The sequence below is a fragment of the Tympanuchus pallidicinctus genome, unplaced genomic scaffold, assembly GCF_026119805.1.
Source record: "Tympanuchus pallidicinctus isolate F22 unplaced genomic scaffold, pur_lepc_1.0 scaffold22, whole genome shotgun sequence".
Taxonomy (NCBI): Eukaryota; Metazoa; Chordata; class Aves; order Galliformes; family Phasianidae; genus Tympanuchus; species Tympanuchus pallidicinctus.
In genome coordinates this window covers 37,999,025-38,018,586 of record NW_026294739.1, presented here as the reverse complement: position 1 = coordinate 38,018,586, position 19,562 = coordinate 37,999,025, and the positions used below count along the sequence as shown (strand labels likewise).

Below are 19,562 nucleotides of genomic sequence, written 5' to 3'. Positions count from 1 at the left end.
TGACCCCGATCCCAGGGTGCACCGCGGCCTGCAGCGTCAATACGGCGGCGTCAGCAGGGCGGGACGCGGAATGGCGGCGGGGCCGGGGAAGTTAGCGGGGCAGCGGGAGCCCAGGACACAGCCGAGTGCCTAGATAAGGGGCAGAATTACCGCACGAAATCAGTGAGTATAACAGAACAGTGCTAGTGAACAAGCACACGACACACTACATTTGAAATAAAAGCAAGCGACATATATTTGAGTTGTACAAGTTCAGACCACCAAATAAGAACAGCAGCTTGAAAAAGGTCCGAGTAGTGCGAAAGCAAACAGCTGCACGGGAAGATGCACGTGTAGGGCCGCAGTGATGGCAGCTCCTACAGCAAACACCCAACAGCAGGGCTGTCCCCAGAAGCACCTGAAGGGCTGGGTCAGCCCTCAGCGGGTACTTGGAATACAGACACCCCTCAGACACCGTACTGAGTCACTGACAATGCCTGTTGGCCTTTCTACTACCACCATTCCAAAACCAACAATAATGAGTGTTTCAGAGAGGGGGAAAAAGAAAGAACAAGGCTCTAGCTTGAGGATTTGACACATTGTCACACAGCTGGGAGCACCAATGGCAACAAGAACTGTGAACACCACTGGTGTCTTGAGTACACAAGGTGAATGATGAAAGCAGTAGGTTTTTTTTTTGTTTGTTTGTTTTTTTGAATGTTAATTGCTTGAATCACTTTCACAACAGGATTCCATTTTACTTCTACCCTGGTAATTGGATAAGAAGCGATAAATTTTGTACCAAAATGTATGAGAAGTGTAGCAAATATTGAGGCAAAACAACTGTAGTAACAGCACAGGCCCTAACTATGTTGGCCCCAAATAAGAAGTTTCAGTCACCTTCATTAGGAGTGGCTAATGTTGTTTACCTCCTGAGAAATGAGGTGGACTCCCAGATAAGGCTAGATACCAAAGCCCACTGTCCTATTAAGAGAGGTCCAAGATTATACAATCTCAGAAATCTTTGTGTAGGAAGAAACAATATGCATCACGGAAACCTTTCTTCCAGTATTCTCCTTGGGATCTTCCCGGTGCATTCTCCTGATACTTCTGATGCCTTTTTGCCAACTTGCAAAACTTTACCAGGAATCTTCCAATACTTGCTATTTCACTATCAGCCTCAGTGGACGAAGACCAGTGATAATGTGAAGATTTCAGCTTCAATCCGAAAAGGAAAAAACATCTTCCCCTCATGACTCTCAGAAACAACACTGAAAAGACAAAATTTCTATTTATTCAGGTCACAATTATTGCCTACGTTTAAAAAAAAAAAAAAAAAAAAAAAAAAAAAAAAAGCATATATGGACAATTCTTTCCTGGGATTAGGAGTTAGAAACCCTCCATTACAGGAGCAGAAAGCTAAGCTCAGACTACCTGCTTTACTTCAGCAGCATAACAGATGAACTAGGATAAAAGTGGAAGAGATAACAATAATTACCAGGTCTGAAGTTGCTTTGAGAATTGGAATGAGCTTGAGGACATGCTGTGAGGTTTTCAATCTTTTTCACCAGTACTAAACACTGTAATCTGACATTAAGATCCCAAATATTTCCCAAATCAGCCTCCCTCACACATAGAAATAGCCTAAGAGTCCTTACCTGAACAGCAATGAGAATTCTGAATTTACTTTCGTTCTTGTGGTGTCTACTGAGAGAGCTTGAAAGGAGGTAGGGTTAAGAAAAAGTAAATAGTTTTCATTGCCTTGTGTAAAAAGTGCTCCTGCTTCTTTGTGAACAGAAATGCTGCAGTTAATCTTAAGCAGATGGTTTTGTTGTTTTAAAGATATGTGAATATTAGCTAACTTACCCCTTACATGAGAATACGTAACATGTTTACGAGACCAAATTCGAAATTGAGATATTCACATTTACATATTTCTCAGTTTTGAGGCTTCTACTATACTATATTTTATGGAAAAATTTCCCTAACCCTTTGTACTTATTTCAATTAGATGTTCTTAAAATACTGAGCTAAAAATAATCAAAATACCATTCATTGCTTCCAGCAGGCTAGAATTTCAGCAGTAATAAATATAATTTACTGACACCACTAAGTTATAATACATTTCAACACCCTTCCTTTATGTAAATAGTTATGACTTTAAATGATAGCTCAAACGTTGCTAAAATCTAGAATTACTATTATTAACTAAAAGCTAGGAAAAGCTCTCTTCAGTAAGAAGTTCCCATTTACTACTCACAAATTTGATCTAATTAAGCAACAGAAATTTAACAGGCTCTATCATCTCTTTCTTCTCAAAGGCTTATGCAGAAACTTCCTACTTGTACCACAGGAGAAAAAGCTGCACAAACCCTAAGAAGTTAACAAAGCAAACATACATATCTGTTAGGATGGCTGCCTCTGCACTAGCACTTACAGATATATACACACAGCTAAATAAATCACTAAATAAATCATATACATATATATTTAAATCTGTGACAGTTGTCTGATAGACCTGCTAAAAACAAATGAAAAAACAATTTTGTTAGGTGTTCTGCAGGGCTTTTAAGGAGAACATAAATGAGGAAGAACATAAGAACAGGGCACATATACACACGTGCATTTTTATCACCTGCATGCAAGTTTGAGAAAGGAAGGACTTATAAAGAAACACATAAGAAGGATACCACAATTGAAGCGCAAGGATGTACTGAAAACAACAGCAGATAATGACAACCAGGAGATAATCTGCATTCGGGGGAAGCATCCACACCCTGTATGAAATAAATGACAAGCAGTAAGTGCTGTGCCCAAACTTAGATTCAATAAACACGTAAAAAAGTAAAGCAGAGTTTTGAAAATAAAAACACAAAAAGGAAGTCCACTTCCAGAATGCTTACCCTGGAACATTACATGCATCATTATTTCATATCAAGTCAACATTCTACCAGAACCATGACTGTACACTACTCCCTCGCCACAACTACCCAAGAGCTGCAGCATCAGCTCCTTTTGCTTCTAAAACAACAGAATTACAGGAAATTGATTGAAACTGATTCCCAGAAAAGATACTCAAAGTAAAACATATTGTTTTGCAGAAAAATAGACATCCTAGGCTTGACTTTTTTAAGGTCTTGAGAGTAACTTCTGTTCTAGACCTTAACACCGAAACTTAACTTTAGCTGCTCAAAGATGCATATCTAATCCTTACACAGCATTATTTTTTACATATTGAGGCTGACATCATGGGTAGTCAAAGAATATGTTTAATAAAAAATAATTAAACTTCCATTTGCTCTATAGAACATCATAGAAAGTAATTCAATAAATTACAAATGACTTTTTAAGACGCTTGTTCAACTACAGAAAGCAAATTCAGACTACACAGAACACAACTGGCAAATATTGCAAATGTCCAAAAGAAAAACTGGACTAAGACTTGGATCATGAAGCTTGAAACAAGGGATAGAAATACAAGGCAATAACAGCTAAGGTTCTTTTAGTAACTACCAACACACACTTTATCATCACCTTGGATATCCTTTTAATCTTAACTTCAGTATTAGTGTAATTCTACTGAGGTTTCCTTATAACCCTTAACTTTATACAACCGTTTTTGCATATAGTCTAGCTGACAGTGGGACATTTTTCCCCTTCTGGTTCAAACTGATGAAAAATAAACCCAATATATTATGTTCAAGTCTACACCAGCCTTCATTACTTGGAACTATAATTGCCTTATTACATAGAAAGAATCACTAGAATGGTAACCAAACTCACTTGAGCATAATTAGGAAAATACTTTATTTCATAAATCTGATATAAATTAGGTTTTAGCCACAAGATTTAAGATTTCTTTTGTGGGGTAAGGGTGGAAGCGATGGTATTGTTGATGTGCTCCATCAGCAAACTAAGTTAACAACTGTTTGTAAAACTTTGGCTATTTCATAGATCATCCTAGTTAAATAAAAGTGCTATATTACAAAGGGCAAAGTATTAAATATGCAATACTTTTTTTTTTTCCCCCACAACGAAGAATTGCTACCCCCTTCTCTTGGCAGTTTTGAATTTTCACTATTGCTAAGACACTGCATGAAGGGCCAAAAATCAGAATACTATTTGGGAAAATAGGTAACCGGCACAATCCAAATGGTACTTGTAAAACTGTGTATTACATGTAACACTGCTTCTAATCGTGGGGTTATTTCGCACATACAAACTTAGATTTCATTGGTAAAGTTCTTGGTAGAAAAAAAAAAAAAACAAACAACACAGTTGTTTTACTGTACAAGCAAGCAACAGAACTATATCAAAATATACAGTTTTGCTTTTATTTTTAAAGTTATCCCTTTGTAAAGCTTTTTCAATGACTCCTACTAGTACCTGTATCTGTTTTCTCTTAACACTTGCCTGTTCTTGGATCGCAAATGCTGTAACAAGGGTCAATTGAAATCTCAGTCAGTTCAGAACTTCTGTAAATGTGAATCTGGGCCTCTACTGTGTCACAGTAATAGCAGCTTAAAAAGAAGGAGGAATCAGATCACACATCAAATATTAGACAGATTTTATATAGTAAAGGGTTTTAAGGTTTTGGACTTAAACAGATGCCTTATGCCCTGTTACTGTGGTTTCTAGGAATAATTTGTCTTCCTTACTATTCAAAGTGCTTTTTTTTTTAGTGGGTAACTCAGCATAACATATGAAGTGATATCCCAATAATGATTTGGGGTAATATTTAATATTTAGTCAGATTTAAATCTGCAGAGAAGTTTAAACTCAAAAGGAGTTCAAAACTATCTATACTTAATTTACCATTATTAACTGGTAACTCCAGGAGGTTTTATGACATAAAACACAAATAGAAATCTACACAAACAAAGCAAACAAACAATTTTTACATGAAGTATGCAGTGTTGAAAGGTCTTTTCAGTGGCACTTATGACAGTTTGCCTCTTCTGAGTCTTGGGGCAACTACTCCTCATTTTGGGACTTCTAATTCTGCAGAGGGAGCCCAAAACTTTGCAAGGTGTAAACTAAATAGATCTACATGGTGCCAGGTAGCATGAGATAAGACCATTTTTGGTTTGATTTCCCCTTACTGCTGTCAAAGAGAACAGGTCACAGTGAGGGGAAAAAAAACCCACTAACAGTCCTATCTCAACTCAGATTTTAACATGATATACAAGATGTCTTTAGAAAACAAAACAAAACCTGAAAACAAGTAATAGAAACCAATGTAAACTTCCTAAACTAACTCAGCTGAGGTAACAGGTAGCCAGTTTAATTGGCTGATTGGGAAAAATTTATCTTCTTTTAAACACACTTGTACCTGAATTGGAAACAGCAGTGCATCACAACACTAGAGCATTTTCATGTAATTAAAGCAATGGATGGTGATGTAGATTCTACAGCTTTCATGACATTCATTAGCTGCCCAAATTATTGCTGAGTTTTGATCTGTAAATTATAAGTGTCAAGGAGGCTGTAAAACTATATTCAAATTAAATCAATAATATGCATAAAGTATTCTGTGTTCACTGCAAATATATTAAATATACAGCTCTTTCTTGAGCATTATTTTCATAAAATTAACCCCCCAACAAAATTATAATGCCTTTTGTTGTAATTTTACACCATTGTGTATTTGATAGTACATACAAGTTCAGAAACTTATGAACTTCAGGAAATATTACATGCAAAACGTCTCTGAAAGCAGTTTGCACTTCTAAACAAATACTGAAATGTTCGGTCAGTAAATCATTGATGCACTCAACACTGGGTTATTTACAATGAAATAATTAAAGAATAAATTCAAAATCAGTTCATAATTTAAGTGCAGAGTCTGGGGTCAGTCTTCATCACTAGAATCTGAATCTTCAGATGAAGACGATGTACTATCAGATCCAGATGAAGCATCTGCTTTCTCTGAACCTTCATCTGTGCTGTTTTCATTGTGAGAGCTTGGCTCTGTTCCCCCTTTGTCTTCCTGATCTCTAACCCGAGAATTTTCCTCCTTTTCTTCCGTAGGCTTGGCTGAGCCCGTGTCATTACTTTCACTGTTCTGTACATCAAAAATATTAGACTGAGACAAAGCTGGGATATGAAGATTAAGGCCTGGAGTGAGAAGCATCCCTGGATAAAGTATGTTGGACAAAAGTAATGGGTTAAGAGAGAGAGGATTGGCAGCTGCAGCAGCAGAGGATGTTGAAGGAGAGCTTGAAACAGAGTTTTCACCACCAGTATCTGCATTTTGGTCTTCTGTCCTTTCTTTCTTTATATCCGCCTCTTTCAAATCACTTCCCTTTTTATCCTCTGAAATAGATTCTGTAGACTTTGTCAGAAGTCCTCCCATGCCCAGCAAGTTTGGTAATCCAGCCATCCCTGACAGCAGCATGGGGAACATGGCAGCCATGTTCTTAGCTTCTCCTCCAGTAGTTAAGCCAGCTGGCATTCCCATCAATCCTGCCGTTACTTGCAGTGACTGCAGGTTTTGCAGGTTTTGTTGTAAGGCCTGAAGACTAGACAGATCCACTCCTGGAAGCAATCCGTTGGTGAGCAGAGGGTTAACTGATACACTTGCAGCAGTGGCAGCAGCTGCAGCTGCTGTTGCCTTAGCAATCTCACTTTTGGGGCGCCTTCCCCTCCGGCTTACTTCTTCCCGCACAACAGGCCCGGTGAGAATACGGTCAAACATACCTTCTGGAAGAAATCCCTGCAAGAGATGCAGTGTGAATTTTTAGTAATTTGAAAGCGTAAGGTTGTCGAAGTTAAAGAAAAACAGCCCACAAAAACCAAGCACATGCTAAGTGTCAAAGAATTTTCTTGTGGTTAGCAAAGCAGCTTCATCTCTAGACTGGGATTGGAGGTGGCTCTGTGCTACCACCAACATTTAAAGTCCCAGTTCAACAGTGGGAAGAAAGGAGGCACCTTTTCAGACACACTGCTTACTCAACACCTGAGGATTACATCCAGATCAAATCACATATAGCTAATCAGAGGAGCAGTCTTAGGTTAAGATCTAAAGCGTGGCATTGCTTTGCAGTCGGATCACGTTCCAATCATCTCTTTTGCCACTGCTTCATTAAAAAAGTGCTTGTTGCTGCTTAATGTCTTCATACTTCACCTTATCCGTTAACTCAAGAATGAACAATAGAGACTCAAGTGCAATTCTATTAAAATGAAATTCAGATAGCTTCTTTTTAGGATTTCATAGTATTTACCTCACCTCCGTATGCCCTCCTTATGTAAGCACTGCATAAACATGTATTATTTCCTCTGTAGCAGTTTTCCATATTTGTCCCTAACAATTGATTGAAAATGAAAAATGAATACGGGAACAGATTTGTTTATATGTCTACGGTTGCATGGCCTAAGACTTAACATTCAGCTGCACAGTTATTTGACCTAGGCAAACATGCAGAAATTCTGTCCGTAAATGCACACATTTCTGTAAGCTCTATGTTAACCATGGTCTGAATGTAACACTGTGCATGTACAAATATGCATAGAAGCTCATATCTGCCTACAAACGTGAGACACTTAGATGCACTTTTTTCAAGCATCTGGGAAAAAGCCACTTACTGAATACATCTTGCTGCTAGCAAGAAAGTTGGGTGGGACAACCAAGCAGTATGCTGCTCTTACCACTAACCGCTGATAATCCATACGGAAGGAATGCGTGGCCAAAACTGAAGTTGTTGTAAAGACCTACTCCTAACAGCATATTCACATATTAACCTTGGTTCCTCCTACTGGAATCCCAGCATTAGTTTCTAGCTAATAATACAATCTCTAGGAAGAGTGAAATGCTAAGAAAGAAATAGCTGTACGGTGATATTAATTTCTTAAAAGCAAACCAACTAAAAAGTGAAAGTAGATATTTAAAATCAGATTTATCTTCTTGTCTCTAAGAATAAGAAAATATTCTGTGAGCCAAACACCTTTCTTACAACTTTCAAAGTAACCTTTAAAAGATTAAAATGTCACAGCATTATAGCACCTTGAACTAAATCTCTGATCTCTAATTTAGGGTTAACAGTTACTGTCCCTTCTCTTCCTCCTACTCACAGCTGTGCCAGCACACCATTCTCGGGAGCCAAGGTGGCTGAAAAAAGCTAACACTGACTCATACTCCACATTTAACAGAATTTAATATCAGAAGTGAAAGCCTTGCCTTCCCCCACCATGTCACAAATATCTCATTCTGCAAATACTCACAGACTGTTTTACAATTTCTCCCCATTCAGGAGCCACTCCATACTCTGGATTTTCTTTCAAGAACCTGCACAAATCCTTCAGAGGGGGAGCAAATGCACCCCCCACCTGGGAAACAGAAGACGGCAGTCAGTAAATACTTCTCTTTTGAAAAGGAAGAAAGGCAAGAATCCTAACTGACATTGTTTTGTTTTTCACTTTTTACATAAAATGGAATACACAGTCTTAATTAAAATTATCAATGCATTTAATTGATTTCTGTTGGTTTATGCAAAGTAGAGTTTTGAAGATTTTGGTGATGCAGACAAGTTGGAGGCAGCTTATAACTGAGGAAACTGAAAAACATAACAGAGAGGAAGTGTTTCACCTAAGGTGTGGAAATCTATTAGAACAAAAAGCCAGCATGAAAACAGGCTCTTACAGCAAGCTAAGATCAAATCTCTCATTTATTCATCATCAACTTTGAAGACTCCTCTGGGCATAGCTTACTATAGTGTCGATTTTTCAAGAGACTAGCTCCTGTACAGGTTCCTTCTCAGAGCAACTATCTCAATGCACTGAAGAGATTAAAGACTCCAATTCTGCCTCACTTTCCTCTACAGGTGCCAAAGCTTCTGACCTTAACAGCAGCATAAAAAACAAACTGCTTTTCTTGCAACTACTCTCTAAGAGAAAAACAAGCCAGCTGCATAACAGGAGAAAATGCTCCAGATGTCAATGCAATACCTCAAAGACTCACTGGATTGCTCCTCTAGGATTACCATTGACATTCAAAGATACCATCCCACATGTTTTTCTACAATTCTTCCATAAACAGCAATGTTCTATATGCTTTTCTTGAATATGGCCTTTCAGCCTTCCTGAAATCCTATTTTCAAATGAATTATGCCATTCCCAAAGTTTAATCACCTATTTGAAAACTTGTGTTAAGCACCTGACTTTCTATCCTCCACTGTTAAGATTTTAGACAAAAATCCCCTTCCTGCTTTTGTTCCCTGTTAAGCTGCTACTTAGCCTGGCAGTCTGATTTACAGGGAATATATATATGTGTATGTATGTGTATATTACAGGGAATATATACCAGTGTATGTATGTGTGTATATATATATATATATATATATATATATATACATATACATACACTGGTCACCCATAAAGGCTGAATGGCAGAGAGAACTAAACAAGAAAAATACAAAATAATCCAATGCACAGGATTTAAGTAATTCGAAGGGACTACTAATATAATATTAATCATATCAAGAAGTAGTAATGTCAAAACGAGATAATGTGCCCAAAATTAAGAATGTGTGAAACTCCTTTTCAGAACATAAACTATAATAAATTGTTTCAAGTTTAAAAGCATGCTAATTTTCGCTCATCTTGAAGCAAATTAAGATTATACAGAAAATAAGAATTCTCCCTGAAAAAGTTGCTGTAACAAGTCCAATAGTTAAATTAGATCAGTAAAGTACAGAAGAGTAATTTTTTAACACTGAAGAACAAATTTCCGGGCCATACTAATACAGTGGGCATGACTCTGTATTAATCAATGGCTCAAGCACTGCAATACATGACGTGCTCAACTTGGGCTGAATGTAAACCATGAAGTTCCTAAAAGTATCATATATGTTTTTAGTTATAAAATGCTTGCTAAAAGATTCTAACTGACCTCCTTGTATTGCAAGAAAGCTGTACACAAAACCTTTTACTTGTACGCAGTATTACACTTGCTAAAATATTAGGAGTTTGTCATTTCAGGTAACTTTTCATTTGGAAAACATATGAATGGAAACAGTTAATATGAATACCTTTCTTGCATTTCTTCTATTTATGAGCTGGACACGTTCTTCACCAGTCAAACTATTAACATCTAGTTTATTAGGGTTTCGACAACGGTGTCGTTTTTGTTTGGGCCTCCCTTCATGCAGTTGCATCCTCTGTTATAAAGGAATTAAAAAGTCGATTATTTTTCTGATATAGTTGCTTTTAAAACAGTAAAGTGGCTTTCAGAAATATTTTTCTGTTTCAGAGCTTTGTCCAACAGAGAATGTCATAAATAATACTTCCTTGTGTTCTGTGCCACATTAACCAAGTTTTAATTAAGAAATAACATGAGAAAGTCATACTCACAACATCACTATCGTACCATTGTAATGTAGGTAATGGGATTCTTCAAACAAATAACCTTTCGTATTACTATGCTGAAATGTTATTTTCAGCTCCTATAATTTCTACTTAACTAATCATTTTAGCTATAATAGGAGGCTTCTTAGATATTTTTGAAATCCTATGTAAAACTAGACAAGGATCAAATCTTTGCTTAGTGTTACCTTTCTTAGCAATTGTATTTGTAATGTATTTGGCAAAAATCAAATTGCTCAAGAAAAAATAAAAAATCTTCTCCTTCCTAATCAATACAAAAGAGCAAAGAAATGAAGAATAATTCCATGCAAAATGCATTATCAACTTAAATACATTTTATGAGATACATTTTGCTGTTAGTTGATCTGAAAGTATACTCACAGGAATACAAGCTCCTAAATCTTCAACATAGCCAGGATGTTCCTTCAGCCACCTTTCTAAATCCTTCCTTTTGGGAGCATCATCACCTGCCAGCCTCGTTCCATCTTTTAGGTTAATAACAGGAACTGGACTCTCTGCATCAAGCATGCCTTGAGACTGCGTGTAATTGAGTGCTGGGCTTATTCCAGCAGCAACCTGACACGAGTTAATACCTGGATTTACCTGGAGAAATTCAAAACATGGCTCTAACCGTTCCACAGAAAACAATCACAATTACTTCATTTATGATACAATGAAGGCCAGTGTCCTGCAGATCATTAAACACAACCTGAAGAACTCAGAAAGACAAAACATGCACATGAAGATAGCTCCTTTTAAGTCCCTCTAAGACCAGATCCTGTCACAGGAAAGGATGTAAAAAGTGTTGCTATGCCATACACTGAGTTTCTAATAATATGCTGCTAATTACAGCTTAACAATACTATTTTAAAAAAGATTATTGTTACGTGCTATTTGTTTTACATTCATTACGTTTAGCAAAACTCCACCAATTCTTACTCGTGTAGCAATAGACAAAATTCACAACAATTTCAGAAAAAAACAGTTGAGAAAAAAACCTTTTTGTTGAATGTTGACAGTTACGTGCAGTTAAGGAATCAACAGTTATCTGGATCTTATTTTTGGATAAAGATTTAACTTTACTTACATGATTGGGCTGCTTATTTCTGTTTACAAAGAGAACATCAACTCCTTCTACGTTCTTCCTTCTCCCTCTTCTCTTTTTGAGTACAGGTTGACTATCGACTATCACTCCATTGGCGCTGGCTGTTAAGTGACTGGAAGCACCTAACCAAATTACACAGCAAAATTTATGTCAGATGCTTAAATTATTTATAATAATGAGCGTATTTGAATAATGAAAGAAAATGAAATTGATACAGTACTAGGGCAGATAATTTCTGCATGTAATATATAAAAAAACTACAAATAGAAGGATGATATTTTTAGAGACTTTTCATATGCATGTGTAATGCTAACTCAATGAATTACAGCCATTTGATCAGCATCTGACCTAAAGGAAAAACCCAGCACAAATGCTACAAATATTTTAATCCAAATTTTAACTGCTTGATTCAAGCTCATTTCACACTGACAATGCCAACTTACTGTTGCTTATTATGAAAATAACTTCTGAATGTTTGGCTGTAAGCCAAATAACTTGTTTCAGACTATTGCCTTCAACTTTTTCATTACATGAGACACAAGAAATCAGACGAAGAGTGCAAAACAAATAACAGAGGCATAAGCCTGGAACTTTACAGCTTCACTTCCAAACTAGACACAGTATGTTCTGACTAATTGATCACTTACAGCACACAGTGACGTGCTTTACAGTAATTAAGGTCTTCTTACAGGAGGATTTATTATACATAATGGCATCCTTCAACTAAATGAACGTCACAAAAAACTGACTGTGAAAGTACTTGTGGTCCAATTCCATGCTCCAACTTAGGTGCCTAGACTCCCTAACAACTTGCACACAATTGCTCTACACTGTAGTTTTGAATACATTTCACAGCCAGCATCTCTCTCCACTGCCTATACGTGCAGATCAACAGAAGAGCAGAAAACAGAAGATTTATTACCAATCCTTATGCCCTTCTGACATTCTGGGAATTCACAGTACATACCTGATTCAGGAAGTGATTTTGGGAAGTTGACAAGGCTGGTTTCTGAAGCATTCTGGAGATCACGTAGCCGCGCCAGGTATTGCTGCTGTCCCAGTGCACCCTCCTCGCTTTCAAATGGCCTTTTCTGAGACAGTCCCTGCTTCTGAAAAGTCAATTTCAAACCACCTTCCTGTTAAATAAATCCCAGGGTTAGAAGCGTCTCTTCTGAAGCAGAAATGACTACTTCATAATGAGGATTCTCACATACAAATGCTTACACCAGAGGAGTTGAGGAAGAAGAAAAGCCATATACCAGGCCTTAAAACTAGTCCTACTTCTCCTCCACATGATGGAAGCTGACCAGAAACTTCATGGAATTGCCTATAAATTTTAGGTTACCTGCCCACTTAACTGAAAAAATGCAGATGCTGAACTCTCTAAATAAGCATCAAATTCAATTACAAGGGGACGTTTCTTGTATTATGTGCTATCAACAGGTCTCAAAAATACAGGTTTAAAAAAAATGTTTGAAGCATCTAGCCTACATTTTAAAGTGCAAAATTTACCTGTAAACATCCATGAAAAATAGAAAGTGCTTGCTGAATAGGATATGCTGAAATATTAATAAAAAAAAAAGCCAAAAAGTAGAAATATTGTTCATATATTATTATTATTATTATTTTTTAAATGGCATAAAACAGGCTGGCTGAGGAAGCAGAAATTTAATTCAATTCAGAGAGAAGAATAATGAAAATTTCCCTCCAGAGGTTTTGAAAACTGAAAAGAAAAAAAACTGAAAAAACCCCAAATACTCAATGCCCAGAAAAAGCAGACCCAAATACCCACAAACAAGTGTGTGAAGGAAGTGAGAGTAAGAGCAGGCAGCCACTTGCAGGTAAAGCATGCCGCACACCGCAATCGCAATCAGGTCCTAGGGCAATAAAAATAAACATACGTCATTGATTTTCACTGTAAACTCCTTTTCTCGTACATGCTTCTTCACCTTTGACATCTGTGGTGACTGATCATATTCTTCTTTAACAGCTGCAAGAGGGGGTGTTGGTGCACCGGGCTCACTGTAATCTGTAGCTGCACCTGGACTATCCAGAAGTTTGGTTGTGTAGAAAGATGCCACTGTATTGCTGTCATAGTTCCTTCTTGCTGAAGGCCATTTACCCTTCAACACTGTTTGACAAATACTATCAAGCCGGTTAATCATAACTCGATCCTAAAAAAAGAGAGAAAGCATTTTTACAAGAGTAATGCAAACTAGAGATCAAACTCCACAGATTTTGACTATTCAAAAACAGCTCGAAAGAGCACAATAATCCTCAAATGAAAATCCGCCCCCCCCCTCCAGTTATCTTCCCACAGCTTCTGTGATACGGTTTTGTCATACTCAATTGAAGAGTGGTGTGACAGCCCACCTTCCCCTATACGCTTCGTTTTCAAATATGATAAACTTGCCTTTGGCCAGTAAGATGCAGCCAACATGTATCCACCTTGTAGGAGGTAAGTGGAATTTGGTGTCCCGTTATTCATCTGGAAACTGTCTTGCGTCTCATCGTGTGTTGTACTCAGAGAAGCTACACTCTCTTCATCATATGCTTTTATATGAGGGGTTCCTTCTGCTAAATAAAACCACCAGTATAACTTCATATTGGAAGTTAAAAAAAACACTCATAGTAAGAAGCTCAGGTGAACAACACGTAAAACAAGGTTCAGAGAAAGACCAAACATAATTATACTCAACAACTGGTGAGTTGAGTAGGACTGCTGATACTTTTCCAAGCATATGCATTTCCTACATATTTCTGTTAACTTTTTGAGAACATAAAAATGAAAATGGGCACACTACAGAATAAGTTGAAAGGCAGTCCTTACTTACTGTACTGTATTTCAATTGCAAGCGAGAATCAGATTGAACAGAAAGATGTCTACGACAAGAATGTGGCAAATCTGTTGGGATACTAGTTATAAAAGTGCCCTCATTTCTGTTATTGGATGTAACACTGGATGCTCTACTTTACACATCCTGAAAACTGCCTCTGCAGAATTGAATCACTTTAATCACAGACATTTTTTTCCCTTAGTAACTTTCCAGTATGTCCACAGACTTCATTTAAATTCTCATAATTATTTTTCTTCTTCCTCCATCCAGACAATGCAAGCTTCACTTGACAAGGGAAAACATGAGGGTGCTTCCAGAAAAGGTAAATACTAAGTCTGCAAAAAGAGCAGGACTGTTGAGGGACAATTATACAGAACTCAAATTTGTCCTTTGGAATGGCGATGTATCAAATCATCTGTTTGTTTTTTTAAACCCTCTCTTAAGTATGTTTCCAATATAGAAAATAAGCCAAAGGTTCCATGACTATCATAGAATATTATGCCACAAAACATGGCTTAAAACAAGTTCAGATGAAACTGAGAAAAGTTTTCCCGCATTTTCCAATCTCTTCAATTCCAATTTGCAATAAAATAACCAAAATAAAAGGAAGGCTGATTTACAAGATTTTGCAATCTGAAGATTGCATGATTGCTTGCTTAAACAGACTGAGTTGGCAGAAAGTGAGACTAATATTTTGACTTGCAGCACATGTTTTAGTATTCACCACTTAGAAATAGCTATGTCATTTACTCCTTCCTTTTCTCTCACTGTTTTTAAATTTCATACAACTGTTCCCTCTGAATACAACCTTCCACTGCTACAGGCAGCAGCTTCATCATTTTGTCTAAGTGTCACTTGCCCAAGAATCATTTTCCCAATAAGTAAACTCTAAAGTTTCCATCTGTGATTTCCTCAAACATAAGGATCCATCTAACTGCACAACATCATTTTGCCTGAGCTACCAGGAAAAAAATAGCGTATTTACTTCATACTGTAATGCCATGCCTAACTTTGTTCTCTTTACTTTTCTATTACCGTTTGTTATCACAGGGTAGAGAAAGCGTTTCACATTCTAATTTTGAACATGGCAAGAGATTCTAGAGATGCTTGTAGCATTTCTAGAAGTAATGTGTTAAATCGTAGATTTTCAGCGTAAGTACACTGCTTGGCCACATCCAACTTACAAGAAAATATAGCTTACATCACTCTGTAACTTGTACAGAATTATTGCAGATTTCCTAGAAACACAATGAGGGAGCTACAGAGACAGGTAAGCAAGAGTGAAAAAACAACAACAGGGAAACCGAAAGAATCTCTGCATTAAGCAAGAAAGAGAAACAGTAGCAGGGAACATATACAAAATACACTTCCAGAAAACACTGGCCATTCAACTCTCCTCCCATACGTGAGCCACATGCACTGTATGCTGATGTAGTTAACTGGTCAACAAAGCTGAACTACCTCAATCCAAGGCACCGAATCAGAAATAAAATACTGATCTGAAATTCTTTAACTCACTTGAATAATCAAAAGTTTACATTTACTCCCGCAGGATTTAATGTCCTTTTTTTGGACCTTTTCCATAACAAGTCAATCTGTTCAGTTTGAAAATCGTACTTCAGAAATAAGACTACACATACCACGTTTTTGTGCCTCCTCTTCATCACTATCACTCTCTTCAGACGATGACGATGATGACGACGACGATGATGAGGATGAAGATGATGAAGATGAAGATGCTGAAGAACAAGATGAAGATGATGAAGAACTAGAGCCTGATCGAGAGTGTGAACAAGATGAGGAAGATGAAGAGGATGAAGAAGATGACCTGGAAGAACAGGATGATCTATCTGAGTCAGAGTCTGAGTCAGAGCTAGAGTCTGATCCTCTTTTGCTGACTCTCTGTTTTTTGGAAGCTGGGTTTGGAGTTAGAGGCTCTGTCCTTGCTGCAACCATGCGCCTGTCTGTTTCAATCTTCACGCTAGGTTTGTGTTCTGTATTTTGTACTGGTGCGCCATTTTTTGGACTCAGAGGCTCAGATTTCATTACTGTCTGCGTCTCCTCTGTAGACATAGATTCCTCTTCAGATGACTGAGCATCCTCTTTCAGATTTTCAGTTTTAACTTTCATGTCCTCAGGAGTATTCACTTTAGCATCTGGCAATCTTGACTGAGGTGTAAGAGGAGAAGCAGATAATGCCATCTGATACTGATGTAAGAGTGGAGTAGAAGTCCTTGACAGTGCCACTTTGTTCTGACTATAGTTCCTCTGCGCAGACATAAATGAGAGCTCAGGATCACGAAGAATATGATAATCTGTCCTGCTAACCCCATGTTTAGCAGCTCCAATAAGTAAATCCCTGTCATGAGTCCCACATTCCCACCAGACAGGTAAGTCTGGGTTTGGCTGACATAGCTTTAGTCGTTCAAATAACTGTGGATGTCTAAGAGCCTGTTCTCGCACCTTCCTTAAAAGCTCAATGCGATACAAAGTCCGAGAGGCACGCTCCTCTGTAATTGGCTGGATAAAAATGCTTGGGTCTACCAGTTCTATAATAAAGCAAAACAAAGATGAGAATCTGGCCAAAAAAACCCAAACAAATACAACCACAAATCAACACCACAAGTACATGGCTTAAGTAACTTGATATACTGCTCTTTGTAAGCTTTCAGTTTTACAGTTCACTTAAGATCTTTCCTTATTTTCTTTTCCTCCATTTTTATTCTGGAACATGTGATTTCAAGGTAAACACTAGCAACAGAAATTGAAGAGAAAACTAAAGATACGAAAGCACACACCCACCTTCTTTTGAGGGGAGACGACAGACTCTCCTGCACATTGACATAAATGCATACAGGTATTTCTCTAAGCTCTCATCAGTTTTCTTATGCAGCCTAGCCATAGCTCTGAATTTGGTCCAATCAAACCGTCCCCGTTCAGGATCAAATACCACTCCAAATGTGGACACAACTCTGTAGAAGTCAGCTTCTTCCCTTCTTGTCCACCTTTACCAGCAAGGAAAAAAGTAAATACTGTAATTTTCTTCACCGTATCATTCAGTTAGCAGCTATTATTTCTTCTAACTGTGTAACGCATATACCTTTGCTGCCTTTCTATTTTGGCAGCCATCTTTGGATTTAGAGTAACTTCTTCATATGGAGGCTGCATCATACTAGTTTGTACTGGGAATGCTGGCTGGATCTGCTGGGCCTGCCTATTTTTGCTTGTTCTTTGATAAGCTGTTATCAAGCGGCGAAGACGCGTTGTTAAAGCAGACTGAGTTGGCCAATAGATTTTGTCACCTTCCATCATTTGCCCATCTATAGTAAAACAGAGTGACAGGAGAAAGAAAAAAATTAATTGTTGCTGTTGCCTATGGTTCTACAGTAGGCAATCTAAATACACTTTAGCTAAAAGCCAAGGGAATTAAAAAGCAATTAAAAATTAAGTGTAGATATTTCAATTTGCGTCTACTTACCTCCATCTGCTATTACTAAATCACCTGGGGATGAAACGTCATCCTGTAGAAAAACAAAAGCAAAATAAAGTAAAAAACATATACATCACCAGGGATTTTGATACTTGTCCACAAAAGGTTCATTCTAACAAATATGACAAAGAACAACAGTAATGTGCATTTTGGTTAAATGGCTAACAAGGCACACAACACAATTCTACAAGAATTTTCTCCTGTTCTCCATGCCCAAATATAGAGAAACAGGAAGTAAGGCTTGTGAATTCAGACAAATATAGAAAAACGTACTGATTTGCTCAAAAAAAGGTGGAAATGTTACATTCTAATGTGTTAAAAGGAGCTATTAATAGATGCCTACTATACCTCTATGTCATCTTTAAACATTGCTGGTGCTGGTTTATACTCTGGATCTTCGACGTCTCTGTTAAAATTTCAAGACAAAAGAAACTATTTTAATATTTTGAAAAGCTTACACTCTTTCAGTCACAAACAAATCTCATTTAAATTTAGTTACACACACAGTGTTAAATCTTTTATTTGAAGCAAGGAAAACATTCCACACAACTTCGACTTGAAACCTGCCTCCTCTCTCATAAGTTATTCCTTATGAGTACAGTTGCTAGTATCACTGATTAAGCAAGGAACAAAGGAAGGTCTCCCTTTCTGCACTTATCAGCAGTACTCAAATGGATCTACTGGGGTCACTGGTTAACAGCACAAAAATACTACACCAAGCTGATCAACCTGAAATAGATCTGTTATACTCTGCCTCTGAAGGCTTTTGAACTTCACAACCTAATGGATATTTCTGTTTCAGCAGCACAAAGCACGGTCCTTTCAACACCAGGTTGCTATATTTTTCCTTAACTGTGAAATTCCCGATTTAAATAGTTCAGTTATGGCTTTCTTAAGTCTGCTCAATGTAGTATTCTTCAGAACAACGACACCAAACTAGTATAAAGCCAGCTAAGAAGAGAATGACGACACACAAATTCAGTCTCTGTTACGTTACGGACTCAAAGCATTCATGCCCAGTTTGAAGTACCCCTACCCATCAATATAATCATTTGCTCTCTGCTCAGCAGCAACTGCTTTATCATCTGGCTTGCCAACCCTTTCCAAGAAGCACAGTGCCGGGTCTGCTCTGATCGTGTTGTATTTTTCATAACCTATAAATGAAAAAAAGGCAAAAATTCAATTTTTAAAGTGGGCTATAAAAAAAAAAGATAAAAGCCATTTGTATTGGGGGGAGGAGGGGAGTACACATGCAGTCATTCGTGTTACTGACCATGTTTAAAAACTCCAATTAGAAGGGATTTGTCTGCCTCTGCATCCCACCACTCAGCAGGAACTTCAGAGTGATCTGGCTCAGGGACCCAAACATCAATTTCACTATGGAGATTCACCAACAGCACCAACATCAGTAATATTCAGAGGGAGCAACACATTTCTTTCTTTTTCTTCTTTGGAATTTGTATGCTATACAGGGTTTTCAAACTACTTTCTTCAAATACACATAACACATTCCATGTCCAACAAACTAATTCAAAGGTTTTGAAGACTGTAAAGATTCTCAGGATTGAAAAGTTAAATTTTTAATTTCACTTTGGTATTTAAAAGCAACTAAGAGTTAACAAATGTAAGGCCATGCTGCTACAAGGTACATACAATATTGCTATACTGTGTAGCTCAGCTTTAAAAATTGTTTTGGTAACCTAACGAAACTGAGGAATGCATTTCTTCACTTCTATAATCAATAAAAACAGTAACACAAGACACATAGTTTGGTAATTTATATTTGACAGAG

General features: G+C 37.4%; 1 protein-coding gene and 1 long non-coding RNA gene across 12 annotated transcripts in view; both read right to left on the bottom strand.

Moving 5' to 3' along the window:
- Positions 1–355: 355 nt before the first annotated feature.
- LOC128081714 (uncharacterized) lies at positions 356–2,762 on the bottom strand. Its single transcript, XR_008207383.1, has 3 exons — positions 2,670–2,762; positions 1,638–1,695; positions 356–1,250 (listed from the first exon to the last, which is right to left on the bottom strand). It is a non-coding gene; the product is annotated as an uncharacterized LOC128081714 (long non-coding RNA).
- A 468-nt stretch (positions 2,763–3,230) lies between these two features.
- CHD9 (chromodomain helicase DNA binding protein 9) overlaps positions 3,231–19,562 on the bottom strand; it is an 83,396-nt gene continuing 67,064 nt past the window's right edge. For 5 of the 11 annotated variants that reach the window (XM_052685211.1, XM_052685209.1, XM_052685210.1 and 2 more), the window contains 15 exons: positions 19,044–19,147; positions 18,807–18,924; positions 18,119–18,176; positions 17,759–17,801; positions 17,381–17,600; positions 17,083–17,285; positions 15,921–16,829; positions 13,857–14,020; positions 13,345–13,617; positions 12,411–12,579; positions 11,426–11,565; positions 10,720–10,941; positions 10,005–10,133; positions 8,200–8,304; positions 3,231–6,694 (listed from right to left, as the gene is read on the bottom strand). In XM_052685211.1, coding sequence (XP_052541171.1) covers positions 5,831–6,694; positions 8,200–8,304; positions 10,005–10,133; positions 10,720–10,941; positions 11,426–11,565; positions 12,411–12,579; positions 13,345–13,617; positions 13,857–14,020; positions 15,921–16,829; positions 17,083–17,285; positions 17,381–17,600; positions 17,759–17,801; positions 18,119–18,176; positions 18,807–18,924; positions 19,044–19,147 — 3,721 coding nt within the window. In that variant the 3' untranslated portion in view covers positions 3,231–5,830. The remainder of the gene's footprint in view (positions 6,695–8,199; positions 8,305–10,004; positions 10,134–10,719; positions 10,942–11,425; positions 11,566–12,410; positions 12,580–13,344; positions 13,618–13,856; positions 14,021–15,920; positions 16,830–17,082; positions 17,286–17,380; positions 17,601–17,758; positions 17,802–18,118; positions 18,177–18,806; positions 18,925–19,043; positions 19,148–19,562) is intronic. The other 6 variants (XM_052685214.1, XM_052685218.1, XM_052685213.1 and 3 more) reach the window with 5 other exon arrangements.